Source organism: Oncorhynchus kisutch, linkage group LG17 (assembly GCF_002021735.2).
Source record: "Oncorhynchus kisutch isolate 150728-3 linkage group LG17, Okis_V2, whole genome shotgun sequence".
Taxonomy (NCBI): domain Eukaryota; kingdom Metazoa; phylum Chordata; class Actinopteri; order Salmoniformes; family Salmonidae; genus Oncorhynchus; species Oncorhynchus kisutch.
This window is the reverse complement of record NC_034190.2, coordinates 17,752,387-17,765,658: the sequence shown is the minus strand read 5'-3', so window position 1 is coordinate 17,765,658 and position 13,272 is coordinate 17,752,387. Positions and strand designations below refer to the sequence as shown.

At 41.4% G+C, this 13,272-nt stretch overlaps 1 protein-coding gene across 7 annotated transcripts in view; it reads left to right on the top strand.

Annotated features, from left to right (window-relative positions):
* Positions 1-13,272, top strand: part of LOC109908536 (collagen alpha-1(XVI) chain) — a 140,252-nt gene that overhangs the window by 111,179 nt on the left and 15,801 nt on the right. For 4 of the 7 annotated variants that reach the window (XR_004203554.1, XM_031793140.1, XM_031793141.1 and 1 more), the window contains 10 exons: positions 1,558-1,614; positions 1,926-1,961; positions 2,243-2,314; positions 7,263-7,316; positions 9,347-9,394; positions 9,580-9,699; positions 10,196-10,243; positions 10,398-10,496; positions 10,730-10,774; positions 12,229-12,273. Coding sequence is in view for 6 of the 7 variants with exons in the window: in XM_031793140.1 (XP_031649000.1) it covers positions 1,558-1,614; positions 1,926-1,961; positions 2,243-2,314; positions 7,263-7,316; positions 9,347-9,394; positions 9,580-9,699; positions 10,196-10,243; positions 10,398-10,496; positions 10,730-10,774; positions 12,229-12,273 (624 nt within the window). In the remaining variant the exon portion in view is untranslated. The remainder of the gene's footprint in view (positions 1-1,557; positions 1,615-1,925; positions 1,962-2,242; positions 2,315-7,262; positions 7,317-9,346; positions 9,395-9,579; positions 9,700-10,195; positions 10,244-10,397; positions 10,497-10,729; positions 10,775-12,228; positions 12,274-13,272) is intronic. The other 3 variants (XM_031793143.1, XM_031793145.1, XM_031793144.1) reach the window with 3 other exon arrangements.

Below are 13,272 nucleotides of genomic sequence, written 5' to 3'. Positions count from 1 at the left end.
CTGAACAGGACTAGGATTATTAATTAGAGCTACCATCAGACCAACTGAACAGGACTAGGATTATTAATTAGAGCTACCATCAGACCAACTGAACAGGACTAGGATTATTAATTAGTGCTACCATCAGACCAACTGAACAGGACTAGGATTATTGAAATATGAATAAGAAGACACAGTAGCAGAATAAATTCCACGTCAACTTTGTTTCATCACAAAACTGGAGAGCAGTGTCTGTTCTGTGAAGTCCACAAAACATATTGCCTCTAACAAACAGTTACATGACCTACAGCATGTTCAAGCAAGTTATTAATGTTTCCGACATTTTCAGAATACTTAACAACTATTGATTTAGAACCACAGAGAGTTACCAGAAATCGCTAAGAAAACAGGAGCTGTTTCCGCTAGTCCAGCACCATGTCAACTTCAACATCATCAAATAACCTGAGCTTAGTCTAATACAGTGGCAACTAAAAGATGCCAAAGACAATTTAGTCCAATCAACGTGAGCTCAATATGAAGTGGCTCACCCTACTTGTAGAGAAAAGCCAATGCCATCCTCCTCTCCTTCATGTTGGCAAAATGGTCTAGTACTCTGTCATATAGTACACGCTTTTAGTTTTCGTTTTGCTAGTCTACCTTGCTTGCTCGCTAGCCTAACTTCCATTCATGGGCAATGATTAGCCAGCTTGTTAACATTAGCCTACATCTAGCTACATGCTGAACTTCCATCCTCTCAGATCAGGGGCACAATGTATGAATTTATGATTGGATCAGAATCACAGTTATAATCATTGACCAGTACAGATAATTAGGTAAAACCAAGTCCAAATCCCTAGTGGCTAATTTAGGAAAGGGCTGATTTTAGCTAGATGGCTAGCCACTGGAGGAAACAACCCAATGAGTTTCAACAATATACTTATTTTCCGTAAATTATATTTTGCTTTTGATGTGGTTGATGTGAAGACAAATCCAATATGTCTTCCCTTGATACTCACTCCGTTTAGCTCAACTGATGAGCTATTATTGAACCTTTTTAGCTATTATTGAACCTTTTTTAGCTATTATTGAACCTTTTTTAGCTATTATTGAACCTTTTTTAGCTATTATTGAACCTTTTTTTAGCTATTATTGAACCTTTTTTAGCTATTATTGAACCTTTTTTAGCTATTATTGAACCTTTTTTTATCAAGGGAGTCCAAATGCTCGCTGGCTTCCCTTGCATTCAATGTTATGGGCGGCAACAATGTCCTACTCTTTTTGACCAAACAGCATTAGATAGGTAGGGTACACATACTGAGACAGAGGGGCTCTGTTTCGCTCATTCAGATGCTTTCTCCAGTGAGATACATTCAGCCTCTTGCTAATTGAAGGAAAATGATGAATCACAGAGAGTCAAAATAAATTATTTAGATTTTCGAAAGATACATTTATTTTTTTTATTTTTTTTTGTTGGTCAAATTTTTTGGGGGGGGAGTCTGTCTTCCCATGGCATCCATGAATACACACCATGAATTTCACAGCTTCTCTGTGTGATCTATGAGAGGTCTGTGTTTTCAGGGTGAACCTGGAGACTGTAACTGTATCAGCCCTCCATACGCAGGAACAGGTGGACCGGTGAGTATGGCTAGGTCAACATGCACACACAGATCCATGCATACAGTACACACACACATGCCACAACGTGGTCATCTTAAACTTGTTTTGAGTTCAACTTCAGGGTAGTTATCTCTCTGCAGGGGACACACTCACTCACACATACACACACACACACACACACACACACACACACACACACACACACACAGCTCTCTTTTAACTGGTTTTGAGTTCATCTGCAGGATTATTTTTCACTGCAGGGTGTCAGTGTTTGAACACATATGATCTGCTGATGATGTGCTCTGAATTTGACTACTCTTGCCTTGCAGGGAGCACCAGGAACTATGGGAGGAAACACGTGGCAGGTCTGATCTCTATGTCATCTACTAGCCATGTCTGCCTCTTGGTTTTCTCTTGTGTCATATTAACTGAATATCAACTGAGTATGCGTTTGTTGTTGGAACAATTAGGCTACGAATGGTGCCTGCCAATGCTGTGTGGTTCGCTCAGTGTGTGTGTGTGTATGTGTGTGTATGTGTGTGTGTGTGTGTGTGTGTGTGTGTGTGTGTGTGTGTGTGTGTGTGTGTGTGTGTGTGTGTGTGTGTGTGTGTGTGTGTGTGTGTGTGTGTGTGTGTGTGTGTTCCAGGGGGCTCCGGGACAACCAGGTCCTCCTGGTCCTCCTGGGCCACAGGGCTTCATCGGCATCACAGGACCCCAGGTAGGAGAGATGGGGATCAGGGTGGTGGGGTCATGTCAATTAACCCTTTACAACACACTCCTTACTTACCCATTCCTCTTTATCTCTGTACATCTTTAACCTCTCATTCATCAACATGAATGTACCTTGGCCGTTCTATCTCTCTCGCTCTTCTCTCTCAATTACATTTCAATGTAAGGGCTTTATTGGCATGGTAAACATGTTTACGTTGCCAAAGCAAGTGAAATAGATAATAAACAAAAGTGAAATAACAATAAAAAAGTAACAGTAAACATTCTAAAAGAATGAACACATATCAAATGTCATATTATGTCGATATACAGTGTTGTAACGATGTGCAAATAGTTCAAGTACAAAAGGGAAAATAAATAAAAATCTTGCTGCTGTAATGGCACACTGTGGAATTTCACCCAATAGATATGGGAGTTTGTCAAAATTGGATTGGTTTTGAATTCTTTGTGGGTCTGTGTAATCTGAGGGAAATATGTGTCTTTAATATGGTCATACATTTGGCAGGAGGTTAGGAAGTGCAGCTCAGTTTCCACATCATTTTGTGGGCAGTGTGCACATAGCCTGTCTTCTCTTGAGAGCCAGGTCTGCCTACGGTGGCCTCTCGCAATAGCAAGGCCATGCTCACTGAGTCTGTACATAGTCAAAGCTTTCCTTAATTTTGGGTCAGTCACAGTGGTCCGGTAATCTACCACTGTGTACTCTCTGTTTAGGGACATATAGCATTCTAGTTCGCTCTGTTTTTTTGTAAATTCTTTCCAATGTGTCAAGTAATAATCTTTTTGTTTGTCATGATATGGTTGGGTCTAATTGTGTTGCTGTCCTGGGGCTCTGTGGGGTCTGTTTGTGTTTGTGAACAGAGCCCCAGAACCAGCTTGCTTAAGGGGACTCTTCTCCAGGTTCATTTCTTGTAGGTGATGGTTTTGCTATGGAAGGTTTGGGAATCACTACCTTTTAGGTGGTTGTAGAATTTATCGGCCTAATTCTGCAGAGTCTCAGTTTGGTGTTTGTCCCATTTTGTTAATTATTGGCTGGTGAGCGGACCCCAGACCTCACAACCGTAAAGAGCAATGGGTTCTATAACTGATTTGAGTATTTTTTGCCAGATCCTATTGGTATGTCAAATTTTATGTTCCTTTTGATGGCATAGAATGCCCTTCTTGCCTTGTCTCTCAGATCGTTCACAGCTTTGTGGAATTTACCTGTGGCACTGATGTTTAGGCAGAGGAATGTATGGTTTTTCGTGTGCTCTAGGGCAACGGTGTCTAGATGGAATTTGTATTTGTGGTCTTGGCAACTGGACCTTTTTTGAAACACCATTATTTTTGTGATACTGAGATTTACTGTCGGGGCCCAGGTCTGACAGAATCTGTGCAGAAGATCTAGGGGCTGCTGTAGACCCTCCTTGGTTGGGGACAGAAGCACCAGATCATCAGCAAACAGTAGACATTTGACTTCAGATTCTAGTAGACTGATTGTGAACGCTCTAAGTGACTCTGCGTTGAGGTCAGTGATACAGTAGTTTACAGTACTACTGCCAAGAGATGAGCTATAGGTGTACCTACTATAGGAGTCCCAGCATCTGACAGAGCGGCAAGAGTTGTGACCCCTTTTTGTTGGTTATGTTGTCATAAATGTGTCTAGGGTTGCATATGGGGGAGGGAATCCTGTCACCTCCAGGAAGGTGTTTGTCCCCTGTGTGCTGAGAGTTTCAGGTTCTTGTCCAGTTCTGGAATTTAGGTCGCCACAGACTAGTACATGTCCCTGGGCCTGAAAATGGTTAATCTCCCCCTCTAGGATGGAGAAGCTGTTATCGTTAAAATATGGGGATTCTATTGAGTGGGTACACGGTTGAAGTTGGAAGTTTAAATACACTTAGGTTGAAGTCATTAAAACTCGTTTTTCAACCACTCCACAAATGTCTTGTTAACAAACTATAGTTTTGGCAAGTCAGTTAGGACATCTACCTTGTGCATGACACAAGTCATTTTTCCAACAATTGTTTACAGACAGATTATTTCACTTATAATTCACTGTATCACAATTCCAGTGGGTCGGAAGTTTACATACACTAAGTTGACTGTGTCTTTAAACAGCTTGGAAAATTCCAGAAAATGATGTCATGGCTTTAGAAGCTTCTGATAGGCTAGTTGACATAATTTGAGTCAACTGGAGGTGTACCTGTGGATGTATTTCAAGGCCTCCCTTCAAACTCAGTGCCTCTTTGCTCGACATCATGGGGAAATCAAAAGAAATCAGAAAAGGTTTGGTTCATCCTTGGGAGCAATTTCCAAACGCCTGGAGGTGCCATGTTCATCTATACAAACAATAGTACGCAAGTTTAAACACCATGGAACCACACAGCCATCATACCGCTCAGGAAGGAAGGAAGTCTCCTATGGATGAACGTACTTTGGTGGAAATGTGCAAATCAGTCCCAGAACAACAGCAAAGGACCTTGTGAAGATGCTGGAGGAAACAGGTACAAAAGTATCTATATCCACAGTAAAACGAGTCCTATATCGACATAACCTGAAAGGCCACTCAGCAAGGAAGAAGCCACTGCTCCAAATCCGCCATAAAAAGACACATGGGGATAAAGATCGTACTTTTTGGAGAAATGTCCTCTGGTCTGATGAAACAAAAATATGTATGTTTGGCCATAATGACCATCGTTATGTTTGGAGGAAAAAGGGGGAGGCTTGCAAGCCGAAGAACACCATCCCAACCGTGAAGCACGGGGGTGGCAGCATCATGTTGTGGGGGTGCTTTGCTGCAGGAGGGACTGGAGCACTTCACAAAATAGATGGCATCATGAGGTAGGAAAATTATGTGGATATATTTAAGCAAAATCTCAAGACATCAGTCAGAGTGTGGCCATCTCAAAGCCCTGACCTCAAATCCTATAAAACATTTGTGGGCAGAACTGAAAAAGCGTGTGCGAGCAAGGAGGCCTACAAACCTGACTCAGTTACAAGCTTGTGGAAGGCTACCCAAAACGTTTGACCCAAGTTAAAAAATGTAAAGGCAATGCTACCAAATACTAACTGAGTGTATGTACACTTCTGACTCACTGGGAATGTGATTAAATAAATAAAAATTTAAATAAATCATTTTCTCCACCATTATTCTGATATTTCATATTCTTAAAATAAAGTGGTGATCCTAACTGACCTAAGACAGGGAATTTTTTACGAGGATTAAATGTCAGGAATTGTGACAAACTGAGTTTAAATGTATTTGGCTAAGTTGTATGTAAACTTCCGACTTCAACTGTATGTAGCACACATGAGAACACCTTTCTCTGTTGAGATCATTTCCTTATTAATTTCTAGCCAGATGTAAAATGTTCCTGTTTTGACAAATTTTATAGAGTGGGTTAGGTCTGCTCTATACCAAATTAGCATACCCCCTGAGTCCCTTCCCTGTTTCACACCTGGTAGTTTGGTGGATGGGACTACCAGCTCTCTGTAACCTAGAGGGAAACCAGTGGGTCCGTCTCCTTTATACCATGTTTCTTGTAGGATGACAATGTCTGTATTTCCAATTTCTTTGTTGAAGTCTGGGTTCCTGCTCTTTAGGCCAAAGGCAACTTTGTGTTCTATAGTGTCTAGTGCTGTTCTTGTCACGGTAGGTGTGAGCGGTAGATGTGAGCAGAATATGTATCTCTCTCTCTCTCTCTCTCTTTATCTCTCTCTCTCTCTCCTTCTCTCTCTCTCTCTCTCTCTCTCTCTCTCTCTCTCTCTCTCTCTCTCTCTCTCTCTCTCTCTCTCTCTCTCTCTCTCTCTCTTCTGTTCGCCACTCTATTCTTCTCACTTGTTCTTCATTCTCCTCCACCCTATGTTTCTCTCCTCCTGCTAACTCTTTTCTATTCCACCTTCCACTCATTTCCTTTTCAGGTTTGGCTTGAACATTGGGTTCTAGCTTGGGCAGCTTGAGGTCGTGGCTAATGCAACTCTAAATGCAAATTAATGAAGAACTAAAATAGCAAATTATTTTGTTAATGTAAACATGTTGCACAATAGTAAAAGTAGATATGCAAGTGCATAAAGAACTATTGCATAAATGCAATAACATTTAAAGTCAACTGTATTCATGTAATGAAGCTCTATGCTATTGTTAACCTTGTGGGCTGTAAATATATATATATAAATGTATTAATGGGAGTCTTTGTTAAATCATAGCCCTGCTTTAAACATTCACTAACTCTTGTGGGATGCTTTGGGAATGTTAACTATTTCTATCAACATATGATACATTGGGATTGTTGGGAATATTGATGACACTTCATTTGAAGGTTTGGTTATAAACTCCTTATACATAATGAAATAGTTATTTTAGCATTAGTACAATTATTATGAATTAAAAACCTTCAAATAAAGTTTTTTTCAAGAATATTTCCTCAGATTTTGTGGGAAATGTTAAATCTAAACTAATTCTCAACAACATTTTACACATTTAAACCAGGTTAATGGGAAAGGAAGATGTAATATTGGTTAATGAAGACCAGGCTGAGTTCACTGTGTAAGAAAATAGATTCATTTGTCTGAATATGATGTTCCTGTGTTCATCAAGCACTGAACAATTTTGTGTGCAGGAATAAAATTTGCACAAATATCCTGTTCAAATCAAAGCACTTTAAAAATATGTATTGTTTGACCTCTTGCACAGTGATCCCTGCATGCTATTCAATCTGGTGTTTACAAGATAATCAAACTATTTCAACCAAACATGAATCAAACTATTTAAATTAATTTAAATAGTGCTTTAAAAACTAAACAGCGGAATCAAAAGAGTCTGAACATAAACCAGGAAACACTGGTGATTGGTTGTTCCTACAACCTCGAACCTGTAACCCCCCCCCCTGACCATTGGTAGAGAGGGATGTGGCAAGCCTGTGATAGGCTAAAACCAGTTGAATCTCAGTTCCTTCTTTCAGGGTAACCCTGGCAACGACGGGGTACCAGGGCAGCCGGGTCTGCCTGGGAGAACTGTAAGTAATAAGACAGAAGAGTTGGAGTCACTTCCATTCCAATTCAGACACATCGGAAAGTGATTCGAAAATAAAATTCCAGAATTGTGAAAAACCATATCAATGAATACCAATGACATTTTCTGATTCTAGAATTGGAATTCATTCGCTGAATTGTCTAAATTGAAATGGATTTGACCGCAACCCATGCCAGACAGAGGAGACGGGGCTAGATGAGTGCTGCAGCTTTGTGATTGGACGGTGCAGGGAGGGAGGAGCCTGGTTGGGTTGTAGGTCTGTGTTGTGAGTGGAGCACTCTGGCAGAAGTTCATTGAGGATCTCTAGACTTTGGACATAACTATACAGTAGACACACCACGACTTAGTGGCAGCTAGAACAATGAACGCACTCAGCTCAAAGACTTTTAGTGTTGAAATGCACTTTCTGCCTTTCAGAAGGACTTTTACCATTGATTTGTGCCTCAAAAGCACATACACACACACACACATTGTTGGCGTAGTTTCATAAATGCAGTGTGTGAGAATGTGAGTGTGTGAGAATGTGAGTGTGTGAGAATGTGAGTGCAGCCATTAGTTTGAGTCGAAGAGCTTTGCTGTACTCTGTTGTCCAGCCTTGTTATGCTGAGTACAGTAAGAGCCTGTAGATCTTCTGTTGTGAGGACTGCACTATGAGGTCTATTTTCCATATAGCTGGCATCCAGTTCAGCCGCCTGCCACATACACACACACACACACACACATACACACACACAAACACACACACACACACACACACACACCCTCCCCACAATAATCAATCCACCCACAGTGGAAACTTGGCTTTACGAACTCACACACACACACACACACACACACATACTCACATACACACTCACTAAGTGCTCCAGTCCTAACAGTAGACAGACATACTGACCCACCAGCTCCTCTCTAGCTCCATGGCCCTGCCTGCATGTTATATGTCAATGGATTGAAATGCCTAAAACAGACTATTAAAACATTTCATTCTTAGATCAATTCTTAATTCACTCTTATCTTAATCTTAGCTAATAAAAACATATCCTTAAAACCACAAAACATTATTAGAAACATAATTTAACAGACAAGTTTGTTAAATACAAATGAATCCATTTAATAGGGATAAAAGAACAATTTAGCAAAAGTAAAGGATATTTAAATAGGAGTATATTGAAAGTATAAAGTAAATATCATTGACATATAATGATTCTTCTCTCTGAGACATCCTGTTAATGCACACAGCCTGAGTTTAACAAACCTAATGAGCTGCATCATGCTAGCTCAAATGAGCTCTTCTGGCTAATAACAACCGTTTGAACAGAGCCAACAGATTTTGAAACCAGGCTAAGTGCAATTCACAGGTTCTCTCACTCTGTGAAGGGCGCCACTGCTCAAATGTGGCAGAATTGTACTGTGAGTGGGTTTCCTGGTATGATTGGAGTGGTAAGAATGTTTCAGACCACCCATGCAGGTAAATCAATCAACTTTCAAACTCCCAACAATGATCCCAATAAATGCCTGGATTTGAATATCAACGTGTTTTTAAGGACTTGCAAAATCTTGTGATTTGTAATGTTTTGTGTCTCCTTGGGCAAATCCTAAATGGTACCCTATTCCCTCTAGTGGCCTATGTGACTCTGGCCAAAAGTAATACACTACACAGGGAGTTAAGGGCTATTTGGGACTTCTGAATGGGTCGTTCATTGAATTTGGACTGTACTGCAGTTCAACACCATTTGCACTTTGTTGCATCCAATGTGCAGAAGTCAACTGTACTTATAAATTGTAATTGTATTCCAACATTCTACTGTAGAAGGATGAAGTTGCCCCTAGACGCTGATCTAAGATCAGTTTTACATTGGCCGCTCCCTAGTGGTTAAGGCTAGGAGTGATAAGCTGATTCGGATAAACTGATTTTTGATCAGTTTCCAAGGGCAAAATCTACTTGGAGCCTCCCCCCCCTCCCTTTCCTTTACATTTTTCTCTCCTCTCCCCCCACCCCCCGCCCTTCCTCAGCATCTGAGGCTGCCTCAGGATGAGGACCCCAGTCGAGGAGACGGAAAGGTAAGACAGGAGGTAGAGAGGTGCACTCTGGGAAATAGAGTTCTCTAGTACTGCTCTTGGATTTATATGCATGAGCTGTACTGATGTGATTATACATAACACAAACATGCATGAACTGTGTCCATGCAGTGTACATTGAGCTCACACACTTCATGTCATCAAAGTGTGTGTGTCCTCTGCTGCAGAAGGTGTGTGAGGACTGCTCCAAGGGCTTGCCAGGGGTACCAGGCATGGCGGGCACCAAGGGAGAGAAAGGAGACGAGGGCAAGACTGGCATAGGCCATGCTTCCGACGGCTGTGAGAGGGTGAGAGGCTGGGGGTGAGGGGTGTATTGGTGGGGGGCATGGGGGAGAGTGGTGAGGGGTGCATGGGTGAGGTGGTTAGGGGGGCATATATATTGTTGGCTGGTTAGAACGAGACTGTAGAATCATGGAAATTCTAATGGATTCTTCTGGGTTCATGAATCTACATCATTCTTCTGGGTTCATTTTATTGATTTATTTCACCTTTATTTAACCAGGTAGTCCAGTTGAGAACAAGTTCTCATTTACTACTGCGACCTGGCAAAGTTTGAGCAAAGCAGTGCGACACAAACAACAACACAGAGTTACACATGGGATAGACAAACGTACAGTCAATAACACAATAAATCTACATGATTTACATGATTCTTCATTCATTCATGAATCATAAGAATCAATAACACTCTCAGTTTTGGTTCTGATTTTGACCCAATCCATCTGAAGCTTTGCCTAGGCAGAGTCATCGTTCTGACCTATGACCTCTTTGTGTTTGTTACAGTGTTTCCTAAACCAAAGGCTGCAGGGGGAGGAGGCTGCACAGGCTCCTGTACGTCCACACAGTCTTTAACTATCCAACTCTCACACTCACTCACACACACACACACACACACACACACACACACACACACACACACACACACACACACACACACACACACACACACTGATTCATAGATTTATTTATCTTCTTCTCTATGTAGACCACCACCAACACCGATGGATCTAATGGAGGCTGCTCCGGACCAGGAACACCAGGCCACCCAGGAATACCAGGAGCACCTGGAATAACGGGAGAGACGGTAAGTGTGTGTGTGTGTGTGTGTGTGTGTGTGTGTGTGTGTGTGTGTGTGTGTGTGTGTGTGTGTGTGTGTGTGTGTGTGTGTGTGTGTTTGTTTGTTTGTTTGTTTGTTTGTTTGTTTGTTTGTTTATTTGTGTGTGTGTTTGTTTGTGAGTGTGGTGAAATATAACAAGTTGCGTGTTATTAGCATGTTGAATCTCTAACAGGAAGTGCCTTTCTGCCTACATTTCCCAGGGTCCTCAGGGGCAAAGGGGACAGGCTGGAGTACCAGGAAATATGGTGAGCTCAAAACCAGAGATTTTAAGGCATTATAACTCTTCATAAGGCTATATAGAGACATTATTAGCCAGCACAACAGAGTCAAAGTATGGTGTCTGTAAGGAAAACTGGGTTGTCTATCATAGCTAGAGGCAGGAGTTTTACCTGACCATACCGTACTAGATCAGGAAAAACTCCTGGCCCAAAGCAGACTTTCTGAGCTCTTGTTCTGGTTTCTGAGCTCTTGTTCTGTCTTGCCTGGTTTCTTCTTCCTATGATGGCTCTCCTACTGACTTTGTGCTTTACTGAATTTGAATTGACCACAGATGTTCTTCTGTTTATAGAGTGACTGTTACAGTGGAATGGCAACGTCTATTTGGGAAGCACCTCTCTTTCTGTGCTACATGGACACTACCTAAAGGCTACATTTCTGTCACTAGTGCTTATTCCATGTCATTTTTTGGGCCGTGTTCAACTACTTGAAAACGTGTCTTTCTTCATTTTCTTGGAAGGAGTCACCGAACTGAACATGACTATGTAGCCTATCTGCCGCCTTGCTTTCACCTATCCCACTGTGTTAGATCAGTGCTTACTTCCTGGAAGGCTGCGTTTCTAGTGTTGGGCCATGGCCATAGTGTTTACGTGGCCTGTGTTTCTTATAAAGCTTCATCAGTGAAGGATCATGCAGAGTAAAGCAACTTCATGTTCATTCTTGAAATGTGAGGTCATAGACCACTCTAGTGGTAGGTCTTAGAACTACATAGGTCTTGAATTAAATTAGGTTACTTCCCAAATATCCACCCTTCTCTCAAAGTTTGCACTTCCCATCGTGGATTTACAGATTGTGGAAACTCCCTCCAGCCAATGATTACACCAATCCAATGCTTTTAAATCAATAACAGGAAGTGTGCACACTTTGGAGAATGGAGGAGAGTAGAGATAGATGTGTTGCGCAACTATGTGGCTAAACAGACAGAGTTGGCTTAGATTGTTGACAACGTGTAATCTATATTTAGTCTCCAAATATTTATTGAAAACATACATAGATTTGCACAAATTTGAACTTGTTGTCTCTCAAATACATTGTTACAGTTGATGGTTAGTTACCTAGAGAATTTTAGCCATATTAGCATAGACAGTTAAAACACCTAAAAAAAAGACATAGTATCAATAACAAGATACAAGGAGCTGAAACGAGCCACTTACGATTCCCCTCATGGCAGCTTCTTGTCATTGTAGCTAGCTATCTGACCATTCAGAATCACAACACCACACGGCCTCATCGATGCACGCTTATCATTTTGGTGAAGTTGTCAGCCAACTCGTCTATACAGCCAATTTCCACCATATCCATGAGTATCCCTTCAGCCAATTGGAGTAGTACCGTAACAGGCTAAGGGTCAGTGTTGCTGTTCACAATGCTGAGCTTAGAACAGTTGTTTTAGTTGTCCCTCTCATTGCCTGTTCCTCTACAGGGTCCTCCTGGTTTTCCTGGTCCTCAAGGCTCATCTGGACTTACTGTGAGTTTACTACATGTATATACTGTACTATACTATACTGTGTGTGTTTGTGTCTGTCTCTCCATATCTTTCTTCTGCTTTGAAACTGGAAGAGATGGAGAACTGTTCTGAAAAGGAATGAATCCAAAACTGAAAAAGTCGAATAAAAGTGTTTAGAACATCTTGGTGCCTCAAAAGATCTGTACATAAATGAAAGGTGAAAACAAAACATCAACATTTCAGGCCTCAGGCCATCGTCAGTGTAAATTGTCAGCACACACAGCTGTCTTCTATTTCAAGGATAATTGCATGCTTTGAAACTCCATCAACACTGTGCGCGAGTGTTGAATCTCTTTAAATCAGCAGGAGGGGGTGCTCATAGTGATGTGGCTCTGCCATCTCCATCTCTCCAGCTCTTTAATGAAAGTTATTTCAGATGAGGAAACCATTCTATTGTCTCACCAGTTGTTCAATTATTTCCCCTGTCTAAGTGATGGAGAGTGGTAGTGCCATGCAGAGAACACGCCAACCCCCCTTATATCATTCCATTGTTTTAGCGAATGGAAGTCAGTAATGGTTGAACGGTGCGAGTCCAGCATGGAATCCATTTTGAAACATTAAGCAGCGTTAATTCTAGGTGTGTGTGTGTGTGTGTGTGTGTGTGTGTGTGTGTGTGCGCATCTCTTCTGCACTCCGCTTTGTATAATTTTCTCTGATTGAATAGTAGCAGCTGCGAAACATTTTTCATCGTAATGAAACTCAGCTAAATTGATAAGACATTGAACTGAATCTATAACAGGGATTTGAATAGCTTTACGCTGTCAGTAGCCTTGTATATTAGAGGGGAGAGAGAGAGAACAGATGTGGAGACAAAGAGGGGTAAGGAAGATAGAAACGGGGACAGAAAGTGAGAGAGAAGAAGGATAGCTAGAGAGAGAGAGCAATGCAGAGAGCCGTCGTCTGAAATACATTGACTGCATTATGAAAATCAATAGAATCCATAATGAATGAGTCCTCTGG